The sequence below is a fragment of the Orcinus orca genome, chromosome 2 (assembly GCF_937001465.1).
Source record: "Orcinus orca chromosome 2, mOrcOrc1.1, whole genome shotgun sequence".
NCBI lineage: Eukaryota > Metazoa > Chordata > Mammalia > Artiodactyla > Delphinidae > Orcinus > Orcinus orca.
The window spans coordinates 126,429,558-126,450,347 of NC_064560.1; the positions used below are offsets into that span (position 1 = coordinate 126,429,558).

At 39.1% G+C, this 20,790-nt stretch overlaps 1 protein-coding gene and 2 gene segments (V, D, J or C); 2 read left to right on the top strand and 1 right to left on the bottom strand.

Annotated features, from left to right (window-relative positions):
- The window catches only part of SALL2 (spalt like transcription factor 2), a 915,550-nt gene that overhangs the window by 616,457 nt on the left and 278,303 nt on the right, over positions 1–20,790 (bottom strand).
- On the top strand, positions 5,146–6,065 carry LOC125963588 (T cell receptor delta variable 1-like). The segment is given in 2 exon segments: positions 5,146–5,310; positions 5,526–6,065. Coding segments are annotated over 2 exon segments (573 nt in total).
- LOC101279208 (T cell receptor alpha variable 8-4-like) overlaps positions 16,140–20,790 on the top strand; it is an 83,900-nt gene continuing 79,249 nt past the window's right edge. Inside the window, 2 exon segments of the C gene segment in view lie at positions 16,140–16,408; positions 16,524–16,709. Coding sequence covers positions 16,231–16,408; positions 16,524–16,709 — 364 coding nt within the window.

The window sequence follows — 20,790 nt, forward strand, 5'->3', positions numbered from 1 at the left end:
GAAGATCTAAATAGACATTTCTCCAAAGAAGATATACAGATTGCCAACAAATGCATGAAAAGATGCTCAACATCACTACTCATTAGAGAAGTGCAAATCAAAACTACAATGAGGTATCACCTCACACCGGTCAGAATGGCCATCATCAAAAATTCTACAAACAATAAATTTTAGAGAGGGTGTGGAGAAAAGGGAACCCTCTTGCACTGTTGGTGGGAATGTAAATTGATACAGCCACTATGGAGTACAGTATGGAGGTTCCTTAAAAAACTAAAAACAGAACTATCATATGACCCAGCAATCCCACTACTGGGCATATACCCTGAGAAAACCGTAATTCAAAAAGAAGCATGGGGGAGGGGGAAGGGTGAGCTGTGACAGGGCGAGAGAGAGTCATGGACATATACACACTAACAAACGTAGTAAGGTAGATAGCTGGTTGGAAGCAGCCGCATGGCACAGGGATATTGGCTTGGTGCTTTGTGACAGCCTGGAGGGGTGGGATAGGGAGGGTGGGAGGGAGGGAGATGCAAGAGGGAAGAGATATGGGAACATATGTATATGTATAACTGATTCACTTTGTTATAAAGCAGAAACTAACACACCATTGTAAAGCAATTATACCCCAATAAAGATGTTAAAAAAAAAAAAAAAAAAAAAGAAGCATGTTCCACACTGTTCATTGAAACCCTATTTACAATAGCCAGGACATGGAACCAACCTAAATGTCCATGGACAGATGAATGAATAAAGAAGATGTGGCACATATATACAATGGAATATTACTCAGCCATAAAAAGAAACGAAATTGAGTTGTTTGTAGTGAGGTGGATGGACCTGGAGTCTGTCATACAGAGTGAAGTAATTCAGAAAGAGAAAAACAAATACCGTATGCTAACACATATATGTGGAATCTAAAAAAAAAGAAAAAAAGTTCTGATGAACTTAGTGGCAGGACAGGAATAAAGACGCAGATGTAGAGAATGGACTTGAGTACACAGGGAGGGGGAAAGCTGGGACGAAGTGAGTGAGTAGCATTGACATATATACACTACCAAATCTAGAATAGATAGCTAGTAGGAAGCAGCTAGTAGGCATAGCTAGTAGGAAGCAGCTGCATCGCACAGGGAGATCACCTCGGTGCTTTGTGCCCACCTAGAGGGGCGTGATAGGGAGGGTCGGGGGGAGATGCAAGAGGGAGGGTATATGGGGATATACGTATACATATAGCTGATTCACTTTGTTATACAGCGGAACCTAACACAACATTGTAAAGCAATTATACTCCAATAAAGATGTTGAAAAACAAAAGTAAAAATAAACCCATGTGTACATAGTTAATTAATTCATGAAAAAGAAGCCAAAAATATACTTTCAGGAAAGGAAAGTCTCTTCAATAAATGGTGTTAAGAAGAATGGAAAGCCCTATGCAAAAGAATGAAACTGGACACTTCTCTTACACCATACACAAAAATCAACTCAAATTGGATTAGAGACTTGAACATAGACCTAACCCAATAAAACTCCTAGAAGAAAACATACAGAACAAATTCCTTGACATCAGTCTTGGCAATGATTTTTTGTATTTGACACCAAAAGCAAAGACAACAAAAGCAGTAATAAACAAGTGGGACTACATCAAACTGTGAGGCAAAAGAAACCAGGAACAAAATGAGAAGGCAATCTAGGGAATGGGAGAAAATATTTTCCAATTATATATCTGCTAAGTGGTTAATATCAAAATATATTAAAATATCATATGATCAATAGAAAAACCAATCTGATTAAAAAATAGGCAGATCATCTGAATAAACATTTTCCCAAAGAAGCCATACAAATGGCCAAAGGGTGAATTAGAAGATCCTCAACATGACTAATAATCAGGGAAATGAAAATCAAATTGAAAATGAGGTATCACCTTACACCTGTCAGAATGGCTATTATCAAAAAGAAAAGAAAAAAAGTGTTGGTAAGAATGTAAACAAGAGGGAACCCTGTGAACTGTCAGTGGAAATGTAAATGAGTGCAATGTCTACGGCAAACAGTATGGAGATGCCTCAAAAAAATTAAAACGAGCACTACTATACGATCCAGGATTTCCACTTCTGGGTATATACCTAAAGGAAATAAAAGCACCATCTCAAAAAGATATCTCTTCATTGCAGCTCATGTACAATAGCCAAGACTTGGAAACAACCTAAGTGTCCATTGACAGATGAATGAACAAGGATAATGTCATCAAAAAAAAAAAGAAACCCTGCCATTTACAACATAGATGAAACTAGAGGGCATAATGTTAAGTGAAGACAAAGTCAAATACTGTATGAAAATTAAAATTTAAAAAATACTGTATGAAATCACTTGTATGTGGAATCTAAAGCACAGGCACAGACATACACACACAGCAGAACTCATAGGTACAGAGAACAGATTGGCGATTGTCAGAATCAGTGGGGATGGGTTGCGAGTCTTTGAAGGTGCTCCACAGGTACAAACTTCCAGTTAAAGATAAATTACTCCTGGGGATGCAATGTACAGCATGATGACTATAGTTTAAAATTTAAAAACAAAGATGTCACTATATGAATTCCTCTGGCTCTCAAAGTTCGTTTTGCTTTTTTTCTAGTAGTTTGAACAGTTTAATAACAAATTTGGAGTAGAATGTATATATGAGTAGAGTAGCTTTCACCTGAATGAAATATACAAGATTAAAATAAGATATAATGCCTAGATGGGAATGCATGGTCAGCATGAGAAAACAGTCATCAAGGATGTCACAGGGAGGGACTAGGGAAGATCTGGGAACCGCAGTAGTGATTCTGTGCCCTCATATGGTATGTGAATTTGGAATTCCCATAAAGGAATCAAGGAGAGTATGAAGACAATCTACAACAGAATAACTCAGTTATTCTCATTGGGGTTTCTTTATGAGGTGCTGAAACAAAAATAAAATGCTTGAAATTTGATCATTTGGCATAAACAACTTCATTACATGAAATTTCAGGATAAAATGGAAAAGAATCTTCATTCCTTCAATGTCAAGAGAAGGAAATATTTTTATTTTGGAAAGCATTTATACTGTTAATAGTTTTTATATTTTCACTGATTAAGCAGTATGTTATGAGAAAATTTGTCTTCGCGACAACTATAACGATAATTATAGAATTGCACCAAACAATATATGTGCACTCATGACAAACACATGGCCAAATATTTGTATTTAGAGGACCTGTGGAGCCTTGCTTCCTACAACTTCTAATAAGTTAAGCATAGAGTTACATCACAAGTGAATATGATTTTACTGCCACTACCATTTGTTATTCCAATACACAACTGGAGATATAACAGAAGTCAGAACCCTGTTTTGTTCTCATTTGTCTGAGTGATATTTGCTGTTGTGAAGTTACCAGTTCCCATGATTTGGCGGGTATGTAGGAAGGAAGGGGGGTGATGGCTTCTGGCTTATCTTTTGTAGGGAAGTCGAGGATCAGTGAACATATTTCACCTTAGAATCGAAATTGGAGGCAAGAAAACAATCAGAAGAACATGAATGAATATTTGCAAACACAGCATGATTCATAATGAATTTGTTTCTGGTAAGCCCTTCAGATTCCATCACAGATTTATTTACTAAATTTGGAAATCTGAAGTAATAAATCTCCTTCCCATATGTCCTTCAATATTGATCACTGGACTGTCCTTTACTATATATAATCATTTATCATTAAACCACAAGGAAAGGGAACACAATGTTTAAGGCAGGCCAAATCTCCCAACCTCGGTGTTATACACATGCAGACTTGATCCAGCCAGAAACTACATTTCAGAGACAGCTGCTATAGTGCAGCTGAGGGACCTTGCACCTTTACTGTCAGGAACTCAGAGCAGGGCCATTTCAACAAGGGGGAAATCCTGCCATTATGCTGCTTCCCAGACTGCTGTGGGAATTCATGGCTCTCCTCTGCTTAGCTACACATAATTGAAAACCAGGGCGTCAGCTGCCTGTCAGCACTCAGAGGTGAAATGGGACAGAGGAGTAGATGTCTCAACTAAAAATACACTCTCAGCCCTGCGACACTCATTAATGAGTCATTTTGACCTTAAAGTCAAAGGACTAGCACTGTTTTAGAGACCCTGTCTGTACTTTCTTTTCTACTTGTCTATTTGCCTTTGGTTCTTTTAATTCTCTCGTTAAAACAATGAAACCAAATGGAAGATTGACAGCTACATTCCACAAGAACGTGTAACAGTATACAAAACGTCAGTTACCAACTTCTGTGGCATTGCCATGTACTGAGTGTTTACAGCCTGTAGATAACATGTTTTGTAGGAGTGCATTATAGCATTGTGTCACAGAAAGATCTGGCGTGCTTATCTTGACTTTATTTTACAAAGAGAAAAATAATCAGCTCCTCACAAGTGAGACTGAACACTTTGGACCGATGGGATAGAAAATGTGACATCAAGACAAGCATAGGACACACGATCTACTAAGTACAGTTCTACCTGGGGAGGCAACAGGACTGAGGATCCGGAATATCCTGATCTTCCTCAAAGTCTAATAAATAAGACTCAATGTCAGGTTTCAAAAGAATATATTATTCCTGTTATAATTTCATGAAAACATAAAAAACTGAATAGATTCTGAAAACCTGAGGGGCTGATTTTTTAACATTTCATGTTAAAGTAACTTTATTTAGTGAAAACTCTAAATAGAGCCCTAGAACCCGGTTAAAAAAAAGAGATACACTAATTATTTTGGATAATACTGCTTTTCACCAAGAAAGCTGAAAATCTGTGAGTTTTAAAAGAACTCCACTGATTCAGAATGGAGAAAAGTAAAGAGAGGCTAAATGAATGACCAGTAAGTAGATTACAAGAAGGGTGCATACCCTATACTAAATTCTATTTTAAATGGGCCGGCAAAATTATTCTGCTGAATAATTATCAACGTGTGTCAACCTGTTTAATCTGTAGTTCCCCTCAGCTCAAAACTTTAATACTAATTTTTCCATGCTCCTTTTCAGATACTGCCTAACAATTACCGAGGGAAGAAAAGTAACATAGTTTTGTGGTGAGCCAGACTTTTTCCCCATCTGTGCACTGACCACGTGGTCTATGAACATAACACCCTACTTCCTGTTTGGAGGAGTGACACAGGAACCCAGGTACTATGTATATGTGCTGCGAGGCCCTCAAAGACACTGAACTCTCAGCTTGAGGCAGAACTGAAAACATATGTGCAGGGGAATTCTTGCCACATGGTGCTCTCCAGCCTGCCCTGGGTATTGCTGGCCTTCATCTTCTCTGGTAGGGATGGTTCCAAATATGGGTACAAATGTTCAGGTTGAAAGGACTGCACACAGGCACATGGTACTTCACATGGACTTGGGGAGGAAAGGAGGATTGGAGAAAAGAAAGCTTATCATGATTTCAATTTAGTTTTTCTTTGGGTCCTAAATTAGTCTAATTCCTACATTATTTTGTTCACTACTTCAGCTCTGTTTTCTGATTTTTTCCCTCAGGATTTGGTGCGGTCCAGAAAGTTACTCAAGTCCAGCGAGCCATGTCCAGGCAGCTAGGGGAGGCGGTCACCTTGAGCTGTCAGTATGAAACAAGCTGGAGCCAGTACTATATTGTTTGGTATAAGCAGCTTCCCAGTGGAGAGATGACTTTCCTTATTCATCAGAGTTCTTCTGGCCAAAATGCAAAGAATGGCCGCTATTCTGTAAACTTTCAGGAAAGACAAAAATTCATCAGCCTCACCATTTCAGCCTTACTGGTGGAAGATTCTGCAAACTACTTCTGTGCTCTCTGGGAACTCACAGTGCTTGAAGTAATAGGAAAAGCCAAACAAAAACCCCAGAGCTCAATAAGAGAGAGCCCCCTTGCTGCGGGAGCCACGCTGAAAGGCACACCTGCAGATGCCAGACAAGAAATGGTAGTCCTGTGGTTGCTTAATCTGTGGTCTGGATCAGGAGATTTAATTCTAAATAAAATCTCCTGCTATCTCACTTGGGAACAGATGTCCAGAGTAACTTTCTACTAATACATACTCAGTCTTGAATTTTTGACTTTAAGTCCATCACACAGAACATGTGTAAAATTGTCTAAAGTTGAAAACTTGCTCCATAATAATTTAAAGTGGAACTTCCACCTAAAGACACTCACATCACAAACCTGGGTCTAGTTATCTGAAATGGTCATGAAAATCATTTCCTTAGTCCTTTCCCCTTAGACTTTGTGTCAGGGTATAATCAGAGAAGCAAATCATAAGTGATCTAGAATAAGAGACTCACTGTAGAGAATAGAACTCAGGCAATAGCTAGAGCTGGTGGAGGGGTCTATACAAAGCTGTTATCTTTGCATCTGGTGTTGAGCCTGAATTCACTGTTAGTCAGTTAGAGTGTCATTTGGGAAGGAAAGTTGGATGTGGACAAAAGCATGGACAGACTGTGACATGTACGGATACTAGAACCCATGAGGACAATGGTACTCACAAAGATACACTAAAACTTGTCTGTCTCTCACCTCCTTCAGTCTCACAATGGTGGGTGACCTCAAGGAGAAGTGGGTGTCATTTACCCTCATGCTACACGCATACTTGGTCCAAGACAAAGAGAAGATGAGGAGGAGATCGGGTGGGCAGTAGAGGAGTTGTGAGTCAGCAATAAGATGAGCTAGTTCATCAGCAGCCACATGTGTGAGTTGCCCAGTTCCTGGAGCCCTGCACCAACCAGCAGAGCATAAAAAATGTGGCTACTTCATGACAACTACCTTCTAAACCTTGCGCAAGTCTTTTTTGTGGCCAACCCTAACCCAGAACAATACAGGGAAGCAAATTCTGGGACACAGATATCCAGATAGTTGAGACACTACAAAGCTACTACAGTACCCTCTATGTCAACTAGTCACCCATCTATACCTCTTTTAACAACACAACTTTCAAATAAACACAACAGCAAAACTATGCTTCCTGTTAATAAGATGCAGTTATTCCCCATTCAACCAAAACCAAGCTAACCCTCTCCCGAAGAGAGTACACCCAGTTAATTTATCCATTTTGGGGTGGTGTTCTTTCCTCTTATACCTCATTCACACTGTCCCATTGAATCCTGCATCTTAACCACTGAGATACAATGAGATATGAGATAAACTTATACTTGCACATCATATGTTACCACAGGCAGACAAGTAGGGGAGAGACTTAAAAATGGTTAATGTATACATAACCATATTCATATCAAAATGAAAACGAAATTGTCATAAGTATTATAGTTCTTGTTTCTGCAAACGACCACATGATTGTAGGTGGTATTTATAACTACCATTTCCATTACCCATTCCATAACCTATTTGCTCATAGCAAGTACCTTCACTCACTGCTCTACTTGACTTCCTAAAAAACAAGTTTCTTATTCAGGAGCAATGCTATGTGGAAAACCATAAAGATGAATAAGGAATTCTGCAAGTCCACCACTGTGGTTTTGGCAGAAATTTGCAAGGCATTGAAGGCAAATCCAGGGGTCTATTTAAGTGGAAATAATCTTGCCAATACACAGGGAAAATCGATATATTGTATTCTGGGAAATATCATTAAGAATGATGCCTGATTTCACATGAGAAGTCACCAAGTGAAAACATTTTTGAAGTGTTAAAACAAATAACTAAAACTTTGTAACTGGCTTCTTATGAACATGAAAGTATATTTTAAATTGTCTTTGTTAAAAATCACTGCTAGTAGGGGAGAAAGTCAAGGCACAGAATGGTAAACTGTATTTGCAATGCATATTTCTGATAAAGACTCAAATGCAATATATATTAAAAGCTCATGTAAATCAATAAGAAAAGAGTAAGAATGGCAAAACCTTGGAGCTCCAATTCAGAAATATTATTTCCAATAGCTAATAAATATACAAAATGATCATTATTCATCAGGGAATGTTATTATTATTATTCATTAGGGAAATGAAAATAAAACCTCATCTGTGTCCTTTAAGCATCCTGAGTGAATCAGTATGGCTAGGAGAATAGGACCTAAGAAGAGAGGGAAAAATAATGACTGTCTCCAGGAAAATAAGTGCTTAAGTAAATTTCTTAGAAGCTCCCATCATTGAACTGATGTGGAGAAAACAACAAGCAGTAACAGAACACAGACCTGGACATTGAAGGAAAGGAAGGTTTTACTAGAAAAAAGAAAGTTGGTCCTTATTGGGCTTACTATATGTCAGGCACTATAGTATGCATCTCAGATTCATTATCTAATTCAAATATCATAAACCCTATGAGATAGATTTTATTGTTCCAATTTTTTTAATTTTTCAGAAATAAGAAAGAACTTTCCTAACTGTGAATATCATCTCTAACTTTTATTGCCAGCCAGAGTGTAGCATTTATGGGGCTCCTAAAGAGCAAGGTTTGAACTATGCAGAAGCACTTGGCCCCAGCACAGGGTGGCTGGATGTCTCAGTGATGGTGACATTACTGGTTTAAACAGGAACCTAAAGGGAACTAGGAAAGAAAATGCCAAACCTAGGCACAAATTGCCCCAGGATCAATAGATGAGGAAATCATCCGCTAATCAGTTAACAGTGCTGAATGCTTTAGCAAGTTCCTTATGCAATAGTGTGCTGGGAAGAATAATGGGCCTCAGGGAAAGATATTATTCCTTAAACACTCCAAGCATGTTTCTATATCAAGACCTGTGCTCCTTGCCTTTGTCCTCTCTATTGTGATTTTATGCCCCCAAATATCTACATGGTGAACCTCTGAATTCCTTCATGTCTTTACTCAAATGTCACCCCTTTGGGAATCTTTTATCTTTTAACTCTTTAATCTTTCTATTTTCCTTCCTTGAGAATCAGGCTCTAGCACACTGCATGCAGCAAGAAAGAAAGCTGAAGCACTGCCACCTGGTGTCCTGCTCAAATATTTTGTGATGCTTACACTGGCCTCGCTGCTGCCCTCTAGTGATATTGGGTAAAATTGTGCTGAAGCCTAGTCACAATAGAAGCTGCCATTGCTGAACCAGTCAGTAAACTTCCCAATGCAGAAATCAGGAGAGAGAGGATTCAGGAGAACTGGCTGGTTGTTTTCTTTTGCTAGCCAGATGTGAAAGTGATTGATTTCAAATGACATATACAACACATGAGATGATTTTGCCTGTAGAGTTATAAGCTACCTTGGAAAGAAAGCTCAGAATTGTTGTGCAAGTTTGGGGTTTCTTCTCTGTTAAGTATAACTGTGTCTACTGCTCTGTCCTTTCTTGTAGTATAGCAATATCCTGAGAAGTGGGAGCAAGAGTCAATAATGGGAAAAAATAAACAATTGTAGCAAATACTGGGTGGTACACTCATTTCATATTGTAATATGCCCACCCAATCTCTCAATATAACACCTTAATGAATTGACTTCTCATTAACAGTAAGAACATGATAGACCATGGATACTTACGATAACACATGAAATATGCCAGGTAACCTGCTACATATATCTCAGAAAAATATTGAAATTTATCTTGGGCTAGATTCCTCTGCGATTTCAGATTCTGTCTCCCAACACCCCCCCCCCACCCCCACAAGATTCTGCACATTGCCTGCAGCTGGTTGAGTGCCTAAGCTAGGGAAGGTATTGTGTTGGGTAATTTGAATGTGTGTTCTCACTTAATTCTTACTGGAACCCTTCAAGGTTGGGTCCATCCTACTTTAGGGAGACAGTGTAGCAAAGTGCTTGAGACCAAAGACTTGGGTTGTATTTCTAGATCTACCACTCGGTAGCTGAGTGATCTTCGGAAACTGACTTAATAATTTTTATGCTTCCATTTCCTCATATCTACCATGTGGATATTGACAGAATCTACCATGCAGGGTTCTTATGAGAAGTGAATGAGATGATGAATGCCAGTGCTGAGCCCAGCACCCCCAGAAAGATACTGGCTACTTGCAGAAAAGAGAATTCAACATGAGAGAGGTTCGATACCTTGTCTGGTGTTACAGAAAAGTGTCGGAGTGGAGCCGTCTCTCCATACCCTGTCTAGAGCAGATGCCTTCCCTCACCCCAAGAGCAACTCTCTAGCTCAATATAATATTGTATTTTTTAAGTGCTTATCACTATCTATAATTATCTTTTTAAAAAAATCCATTTATTCAATTCTTCCTCCTCCTACCGCACTGTAGGCCTTTTATATCCTTTCACTACAGAATCCTCTATGAGTGAACAATACTTAGTGCAGGAGGCTCAATTTATATGTGTGTGTGTGTGTGTGTGTGTGTATATATATAAAATAAATGTACAAAAGATAAAATTATTTCTAGAGTCCATGCTATTCAAACACTGACATAAAAGCTTAAGCTGGACTAATCTTTGTGTTGTTTATCTACAACTGTCAATATGTATATCCTGCAAGTCACTTCACCTAAGATTTAATTTATGCAATATATCTAGTGATCAATTGGCTTCTCCTCGATTTCAGGTAAGGTGGGTTGCTGAAGATTACAGGATTCTACCTTACTAGTTGCATGAATGTCAAGGCTGTTGGAGGTATTCCTGTCTTATTCTGGACACATACCTTCCAATATCCGGGTGAAGTTTTCAATGGATCAGTATTTTCATCAGAAATACGCTTCACAGCAAGTAGGCTTTATGATGGTGTGGTCATACCCACACTATCCTATTCATCAAGTGGTCTGATCTGGAGGAAAAAAAAAAGGAACTTTACTTGTACTAGTTTCTGTTTGTCTAGCAGTCCATTCCTAACCTCAGCCTTTGCATTTCTAAATTGGGAGACACTAATGAGCTTTTTCAGGACTTCCTTTATTAACCACAGTGACATCTCTTTTCTTGGGAAGGAAAGTCAGAGTTTAGCCATTGAGATATCTTCCAATCCTGTTCCACTTTCCAGAACACTATTTGAGTGTGTGGAAGGTACTGTTCCCTGAGTTTAGTACCTTCCCCATGCTCTTTCCTTTATTTATTTCAGTTGTTCACTGGAAAGAAGGTTATATAGTCAATTTACACTGCCAATTTTCCAGAAGTACATTTAGATTCTGAACAATCTTAATTACTGCTATCTTGTACTGTTAAATTTCCCCTGGATGTCTTTTTTTTTTTCCAGCTGTTTTTTAAGCTCACAGGGAACAGAGAGTATTGCTTTCATAGTTTTCAGATCTCTTAAGGATATTCTGGGCACAAGATGACTGTTTAAACTAACATGCGTATATTCAATCAAACTAGCATTATTCCTGGACTGTGATACGGGCAAGATAGAACATAATTCTTATTTACTTTTAAACAACGCTATTTGAGGTAAAATTGACATTCCACAAAATTCATCCATTCTGAATGTACAGTTCAGTGATTTTTGGTAAATTAGCTGACTTATGAAACCATTACAATAATCCAGGTTTAAACACTTTTATCACCACAAAAAGCTCCTTCATGCTCAATTATAGTTAATCCCTGTTCCGATACCTGGCCACAGGCAACCAGTGATCTACTTTATATCTCCATAGGTTCCTTTTCTGAACCTTTCATGTAAATGGAGTCATTCAGTACATTTAAGTTGTTCCATTTTTTGGCTAGTAGAAAGAAACCCAAAAAGCAGACTCCCGTTATTTTTAGAACATATCTTCTCTACCATTTAAAACATTTACTGAGTATCACAAATGTAAGTGGCATGGCAGATTCCAAACACCATGGACCCCTTACCAGATAGATATGTGTTCTAGTTATTACCAGGTGTTTGACCTGGAGTGAATTCCTCAATCTCTTTCAGCTTTAGTTTTCCTGTTGGTAAATTGGGAATGATATAGTAATTCTATTGTGTGATTTCTGTATTCGAATAACGTACATAAAGCAATAGATAATTTAGCACATGGTATGTGTGCACATTTATAATATGAGGATTTTGTTGAAAGTTCATATAAAAGATTCCTAACCAAAGTGTTTTTCCTGCCACAAATTGCCATCCCAATCTCTCTCAAGTTGAATGATTGCAGTGCACGATGGGGCAGCCCACTTCTGAATGGTTGTCAGCTCTCTTTGTGCTGTGGACTCATGGGGGATGTCCTCACTGTTTGTGAAGTTGGTCTCAAGAAAGCAGTGTTTGAGCCCTCCTTTTGAGTAACAGGAAACTGAGTCTAGGTCAGAAATTGTTGGTGTGTTTCTAGGAGTTGTATGGGGTCTTGTCTCTGATTGTCTGGGCAACCAGATGCAGAATTCTATTTTCTGAAGAAGAATATTCCTCTGCTGAGGATACTTGGGCAGGATAAATGGAGAGGAATCCTTTGCCAGCTCCATTGTTAATCCTGTGACTTCATCTTGGCCTTAAGTCCAGGGGCTGCTGAAGACATTCTGAACAGTATGTGGCAGTGATGGAGAAGGAGGGGGATGTAGTCACGTAACTCTAGGTTCTATCTGGGAACGTGTGAAGACAATGAATACTGTGTAGAGAGATCAGTGTATGTCCGACCCTGTCTTTCTGAACAGAAATGAGCAGCATATTGAGTGTGGAACAGATTTCTCCATCTCTGCATGTTCAGGAAGGAGGGAGCACCAATTTCACCTGCAGTTTCCCTTCCAGCTCTTTTTATGCTTTACACTGGTATAGATGGGAAGCTGGAAAAAGCTCTAAGGACCTGTTTTAATGACTTTAAATGAGGATGAAAAGGAGGAAGGATAAGTAAGAATCACTTTGAATACTAAGGAGGGTTACAGCTGCATGTACATCAAGGATCCCAGGCTGAAGACTCAGCCACATCTCTCTGTGCCTGCACACAGTGCCCTTCAGCCTCTGCAGCCCAAGCCTGTGCCTGGTGCTGCTCTGGTACCAGCATTGAGAAAGAGCCATGTGTGAGGTGGAAAAGGCAAATTCAATGAATTACAGTGTTTTCTATAACCAGGGGGAAATGCAATGATAGATAAACAAGTGTTCCAGTCACTGTACCTCCGTCAACTAACAGGACTGTCATTACACATCACTCACCTCCATTCCCACCAGTATATTGGACATATCATTGAATCAGATTCCTAGCCTCCTCTTTTGCCATGATTCCAAGTGAACTAGACAGTTACTCAAACCTTTCTAAAATAATCTGATTAAAGTAGGGTAATATTCACCACTCGTTGCTACATCCTACTTCATTGAAGGCATGTTCTTCAACACAAAAAGAAAGAACAAAGAAGAGAAATGGGAAAAGCAAATAAGTTTTTATTGATTTCTCCTAGGTTTTCACAAAAAACTTTCTTAAAGATTTTGAAGTGAATATACCTTCTTTTCCGTAAGGGAGTTAACATCCGAGTGCCCTATAAGCTCACTCTCATGTGGCTCATTTCCAAGAGTATTAGAGTGTATTATGTGTTGACTATTCATGCTCTCTCACCCTTACTGTGCTAATCTTTAGCTGGAGTATATTTTCTGTACTTGGCCTCACTGTGGACTTTGGACATGGCAATGTGACCAGCTTTGACCAATGGAATGTGAGTGGATAGGAAGTATGTTATATCATAGCTAAAACTAAATATATTCACATGGCATGTCTTCTGTTGTTTCTTCCCTGCACTTACCAGGTAGTGGTTGTCTTTTCAGCTTTTATCCATAATGTGAAGAAGATGCAAGGTCCAGAATGGAAAGATAACTCATAGTAGCAGAACGGAATCGTCCTGTATCCAGGAGCAGAGCCTCAGAGTGCTGGGACTGCAGTTGACCCACAGCTAACATACCATGGACAACTCAGTAAACTTTGTTCTTGTGAGCCAGTGAGATTGTGAGGTTGTTTGTACTGAGCATTGCCCTACTCAAAGTTGACTGATATATGAAGTCATATCAATTCTGTCTTCTAAAAATTTCTCACATGCAACCACCTCTTTTTTTTTTTTTGCGGTATGCGGGCCTCTCATTGTTGTGGACTCTCTCATTGAGGAGCACAGGCTCCGGACGCGCAGGCTCAGCGGCCATGGCTCATGGGCCCGGCCGCTCCGCGGCATTTTCCTGGACCGGGGCACGAACCCGTGTCCCCTGCATCGGCAGGCGGACTCTCAACCACTGTTCCACCAGGGAAGCCCCAACCACCTCTTTTTACTTGCCTTGTTACTATCCTGGTCCAGGTGCTCATAATCTCTCACTGAATTGGTTGGAATAACTTTTTGTTTTGTTTTGTTTTGTTTTTGCGGTACGCGGGCCTCTCATCGCTGTGGCCTCTCCCCCTGCGGAGCACAGGCTCCGGATGCGCAGGCCCAGCGGCCATGCCCCCCAGGCCCAGCCGCTCCACGGCATATGGGATCTTCCCAGACCGGGGCACGAACCCATGTCCCCTGCATCGGCTGGCGGACCCTCAACCACTGCGCCACCAGGGAAGCCCGGAATAACTTCTTAAATGTATCCCCTATCCATGAGCTCTTACTTCCCAAATCTATCCCTGAAGTTATCATTCTAAAATACACATCAGATTAGATTGCTGTTCTATTTCAGGACCTTCTATGGCTCCCCATGACCCAAAAGTAAAAGCCAAGGTTTATGTGGCCATCTACAGTATTACTTCCAGTAAGTGTTCATCTTCCTCCCCAGTATTACACCAAGATTTCTGAACATCAGCCATATCAAATGAACTCACTCTCATATTTTCTTCTTATAAATATTATTTCTTTCTCAAGTTGGCAAAATCCTATTCAATCTTCAGGACCCAGTAAATGTCACATTTACTTTTAAAAAGATATTCCAGGTTACATAAATTATATTTATTTGCCCTCTCCCTCTTTTAGTGTTCTGTACACAGTTTTGTAAGAGCACATATCTACTTTGCTAAGAATATTTTTTGGTTTTAACGCTTCACTAGTCCAAATTCCTCAAGGATGGGGGCCCATACATAATATTCTTTAATCCCAGCTGTTATTATTGACCCTGACTTATAAGAACCATTCAGTAGATCTGCCTAGAGCTTGACCACAGTTTACTCTTGACAAGTGCACTGATTAATGAGAGCTGGTTTGTGAAGCTGGTTTATATGAGTGGGCTGGAAACCTTCCACTACGGGAACACTTGAAGATACTTCTACTTCATTATATCCCTCAAGCCAACACATGGCTATGTTTCCCACTCTTACACCTAGTTCTTACTTAAACCATCATCCCAGGAGGCCAATGTGCCCCCATCTAAGCATATGTATCAACACAGCCATACAGAAGTTTGTCTCCATATAGTCGTGGTTTTTAACATCAATTGTAAATGAAATGGCGCGTGAAAATTCTGTATGTTTTTATAACGTATCATTTCTATACTTTAAGATATCTCCTTTGACTCTCTTCGCTCTTAGTACAGCTTACCCAGGACCTTTTGATGAGTCATGGTAGATGACCGTAAAGACAACTCATATCATTAAATGAATCTTCCTCAACCTTCTGCTTTCCACATGAAACATTCCTGATTTTACACATATAATTCACTTTCCCTCCCCTAATAATAAAAAAGATATGTCTTCCTTTTAAATAGTGAGCCTCTGTCCAAACGCTTCACCCACTCCATTCACTTTGACTTCTCTGGCACCTCAGCCCACTGATCGTCCAAACTCTATGGTCTGGTTCTTCAGGACTTTCTTGCTACTGATTTCTTCCCATCATTTAAAATATTCAAGCATGCTCCTCTTAAAAAATATTTAATATTCCTCCAAATTCATACATGCCTCTCCTGTAACCAATCTATTTTTTCTCAGAAATACCAATGATCTCTTTATTATTAAATCCAAAAGGTATTTTTTTACCTCCTTCATCTAGACAAGTGTTTCTCAAATTCTAATGTGCGCAGGAATCTTATTAAAATGCAGATTCTGACTCAGGAAGTCTGGGTAGGGCCTGAGCTTCTGCATTCAGAATAGCTCCCCGGTGATGCAGATGCTACTCACCTGCAGACCACATTCAGAGCAGCCACTTTCTGCAGTGCTTGCCACTCCTTTCGGAGACTTTTGTGTTCCTGGCAGGAAGGAGGTGAGGAAGGTTCACAAAAATTGTGAACTACTCTTTCTTTCTCTATCTGACCAATAGAGGGGGCTGTTGTGTAAACTGGAAATGGTTTTTCTATGTAAGATCAGAATAATCGCACAAAAACCTTCCTTCCCTACAGTTTAAGATATATTCGGACACCACTTTTTGCACAATGACATGTAAAGCATCTCAGACGCCAGAGGCAGGCAGTCTTGTTAAGACAGCCTCTCTCCCAACACACCTTACAACGTCCATGAGATGAAGAAATCTAAATCCTGTGTCATTCCTTCTCAACCTCACAGCAACCTGGGTTCAAGTCCACCAGTCATCAGACTTTTGTTTGTGGAGAATCTCCCAAAAAGGAGCTCACTGCCTCCTCACTGCTCTGCCATGACCCTGGTGTTCACCTTGATGCTTGAGGTGCTCCTGTTCCTGAGTGAGTACTGTTCCATTTTACTCTCTTGTCCACACATGGAACATTGCTTTGGACTGACTTTGAATAGAGACTTTTTGTTCTGGCTGAGTTCATTGATTCAGCATTGATGTTTCAGGAGGAGCCGGAGCCCAGTCGGTGACCCAGCCTGACGGCCACATCACTGTCTCTGAAGGAGCCCGTCTGGAGCTGAGGTGCAACTACTCAACTTCTGTTTCGCCCTTTCTCTTCTGGTACGTGCAGTACCCCAATCAAGGACTCCAGCTTCTCCTGAAGTACACATCTGGAAACAGCCTTGTCTCAGGTATCAAAGGTTTTGAGGCTGAATTTAGGGGGAGTGAGAAGTCCTTCCACCTGAGGAAAACATCAGCCCATTGGAAAGACTCGGCCAAGTACTTCTGTGCTCTGAGTGACACAGTGACTAAGACTACAGTGGGAGCTGAACACAAATCTCCTGAGACTGAGTAGCTTAAAGACTCAGGGTCTCAGCCTATGTTATTTTCAGGATGTTGGCATGTTCTGTGAAGGCAAACAGTGCAGAGAATACAGAATCCTGAAAGTGTCTGGTTCTCATGGGCATCTTAGATTTCTTTTCTCTTTTGCAAAGGAAAGACTATTGTTTTCTTAATTTCAGTGCTCTCAGTGGTCTTGAGGCTGGTGGGTGGTTTCTTGTCAGTGACACCTGAGAAGGCTGTGCCTATACTGTACTGTTTTGTTCAGAGTAAGTTTTTATGTCATAAAAAGAAAACCCAATCTTAATATTCTTTTTCAAAATATAGTTGACAATTCCAAGGTATTTGTTCTCACTTACTTAGTTTGGTTCAAACAAATGGGATTCTGTTTGGAATCACATTGGAAACTGACATTTTAGGATATTATATTTTCCTACCCAAGAATATTATATGCCTCTTCATTTATTCAGGTCTTGTTTTAGCCCTTTAAAAGTAAATTTTACTTGCTTGTTTCCAGAAAAGTTGGAAAAAATGAAATGGATCATTGAATAAGTGGAGAGTTGATGTCTAGTATTCTGTGTCTGTTCCTCTCTCTGAACAGGGAAGAGAGCCAACAGAAAGTGGAGCAGCATCCCCAGTCCACAAGTGCCAGGAGGGAGAGGTTTCTATTTTTAACACAGCCACACACGCAGCAAGAGTGAGAGTTCCAACCATTAAGAAGAACATATCTCTGTGCAGGTCATAGGCTCAGACTCCACCTTCTGCTCTGTAATCATGGGGGCCCCGCCCACGTTCAGTCTGTTCACAGCCCCACAGAAGGAGGCACTCACTTTCACACAAAATGATGTTTCTCAGAATTCATACCTGAGGTTTTTCTGTTTCCCCCTTTCTGCACACTTCGTTAGGCAATATAAAAATATTTTACGAATGATGCTTGTACACAAAGAGCTTACTACCTAACAGTCATAGGAATATCTCTCTCATTAGACTTAAGCTTTATGAAGATATCAATTTTTTTTTTACCAATAAGCATTCACTGAACAATGGTTGAAGGAATGAATGGCTGATAATATTTATACCCATATATACAGGCAAATTTATAGCCAATGGTTAGAATTTGTATGGAAACTAATTTCAGCTCCCTGAAAGGAAAAATGAACAATTACAGGCTTTTCAAAACAAAACAGACTGCTTTGAGGTGTAAAATATTCCTCACTACAAGAACTAGTCAAAGAAAAGTGGAATGTCCATTTTCCAGTGACCTGCAGAAACAATTACAAAACAGTATGATTTTGCACCAAACTAAGAATTTTAAGTTTTAAATGAGGGAAAATACCATGAAAGAACTGAACAACCAAAAAGCATGTAAAATTCACCACAGATTAAAAAAAAAAAATCACTTCCAAATTCATGGAAATTGGATTTTGAATTTTTACTTGACGCATGTGTAGGAATTTAAGTGAGGGCAATGGTAGGAGAACACATTCCAAGCAGGGTAAACTTATTAAGAGCAAAGATCAAGAAACAATAAGCAAGAAGAGTTTAGGAAATTAAAAGGTTTTAATATTACTGAAAGGGACAATTTTTATTGGATGGTACTGTGAGATAATATGAAATGTTAGCTTGAGGCAGTAGTTCACCCAAGAGGGCCACACACAGCTCAGAACTGGGTTTCTTTCCAGATAAAAATACAACATGTCATGAGATTACCTGTCTTTAGCATAAGCAACATTAAGGAATATCTTGAAATTGTTTTTTAGAATGAGCTATTAATCTAAATTTAAACTGGTAGATAATATCAAAGATTTACTTTTACAAGCACACTTCTAAATGTATAGAAAAACTGGATTTCCATAATGATTGATTCAATGAACAAATAAATTTCGTTTTCCCTGAGCAATTCTACCACCAACTAATCGCCATATTGCAGGAAAGGAAAAATCTAAACACTTTCCCAATGTGTTGCAGTTTTATGATCACTTTGCAGCATGAGTTTTGTTTAGACGTAGGGGGAGACTAATAGCTTCTCTGCCTTCATTAACCTCCCGTAAAGGACAAACTTTTAAATCAAATAATACAGACCAAACAAATAAAAATAACTACATTCTGCTTTGCTTTGTACTTTGTTCTCTTCCTCATCTGGCTGCAAAAACCCTTGCATGATTTTCACTGAAAATAACTCCTGAATTCATGTGAGATTTTGCCCTCCTCGGTACTTGTACTGGTATAGTTTAGATATGTTCCCATCTACTTCCCTGCTCTTCAGGGTACTGAGTTGCCATAAGGATAAGCCAGGCAGATAGTCCTTCAACATTAAGGCTAATTTCTAACTTACCCCCACTGTGCCTTTTATCATCACAAACATGTTTGTTGTCTAATTTGGTTCACTCTTAGAAGAGCATGGTTTGGTGTACCTAAAAAAAGGATATTTCTTTGGGCAGCAATATACTAAATTTTTAGGGGTCTTATAGCTCCATTTTTCTATTAAATGGTGCAGGGTTGAGAATCAAGTAAGCACATAAAAAATAGACAGCAACACCGTAGTAAAACTAAAATTGTTATTCCACCGTTTGGTGATTTAGTTTATATCCACTTCGTTCAGAAAGAGAAAGGCTTTCTTCAAAAGTAGGAACTGAGAAGAATGAGGAAGAGAAATCTATCTTATCGAATAAAAGACTTTCTGTAACACTCAGTGATGGATGAAGTGAGAGATGTGGAAACTTCCAGTCAAAGTTTGTACATTTTACTTTCATCAAATGTCTATGATCCATCCCAGAAAAGCAACCCATAGATTTAGAATAGTCCCACTCACCATCGTTTCATCAAGGAAAAGTTTTCTTGGTGCTGAATGTTGGGTAATGCTATATACTATATACAACTGAATGTTGGGTAATGCTATATTTGGGGTCTTGAATGGTGGAAGAGACCAAGAACAATTTAAGAGAAAGGGAGGGGAAATAAGAATAGACCATGGACAGAGAAGATTTGTCCAAAAGAGACTATTCAAGATTTGCTTTAATCTATCATTAACATTGAAATTTGAAGGAGTTATTAGAATAGGTTCACGGACTCTCAGAATTAGAAACCATTGTAGAAAAGAGGGTAAGCACAAAGATGCAAGCCAAGAACACATCTGCTTTGCAGACATATTCATTTAAGTGGCTATCTGTGGTTTTCGAGTTTTTTTCTACACGGTAGAGCTGCCATATCATTGTGAGCTGTGGAAGTTAATCACTGGACCATTTTAGGGAACATCATTCACACCTTAGCCTAAATTATAGAGAAAGACAATGCAGAGATATGAAGAAAGACAGATCTGAGAGCATCATCAGAGCCTATATACCCAGCTCTGCCTGGAACGGCAAAAGTCAAAATACTCTCATTGGGAACAAGCCAGCATGAGTTGAGATTCTGTCATGTACAACAAATAGATCCATAATTAATACAGAAGAAGGTGGGGGGGAGCCTTTTGGTTTTGTACTATTTTATGAGCTGAATTTATGGTGCTGAGAAGCATTTTTCAGTGAAAATAACTAGAGTTATGTAGATACAGATCATCACTGGTCTACCTTCATTATAGTAAATATGAACCAGGTTAATCCTATGTATGTTTTATGAATTTCTGATGGGAAAAAATAGAAAAATACTGAAAACATCCACAACTCTGCCACATAGACACTCATTATTTTTACTTTTTTCTATCTTTTTCACAATTTTGCACGTTGTTACATCATATTATAGAGACAATTTTATGTCCTTTTTATTAACACTCACTTTTGTCATTAAAAATACCTTGTATTCATACTCTGAATTGATTATTCTACTATTCTACACCATAGATATACCACACTTAACTTTATAATTTTCCTGTTTGGGGATATCTTGATTATTTATTTCCAGTTTTTCATCATTTTCAATAGCATTACGGTATAT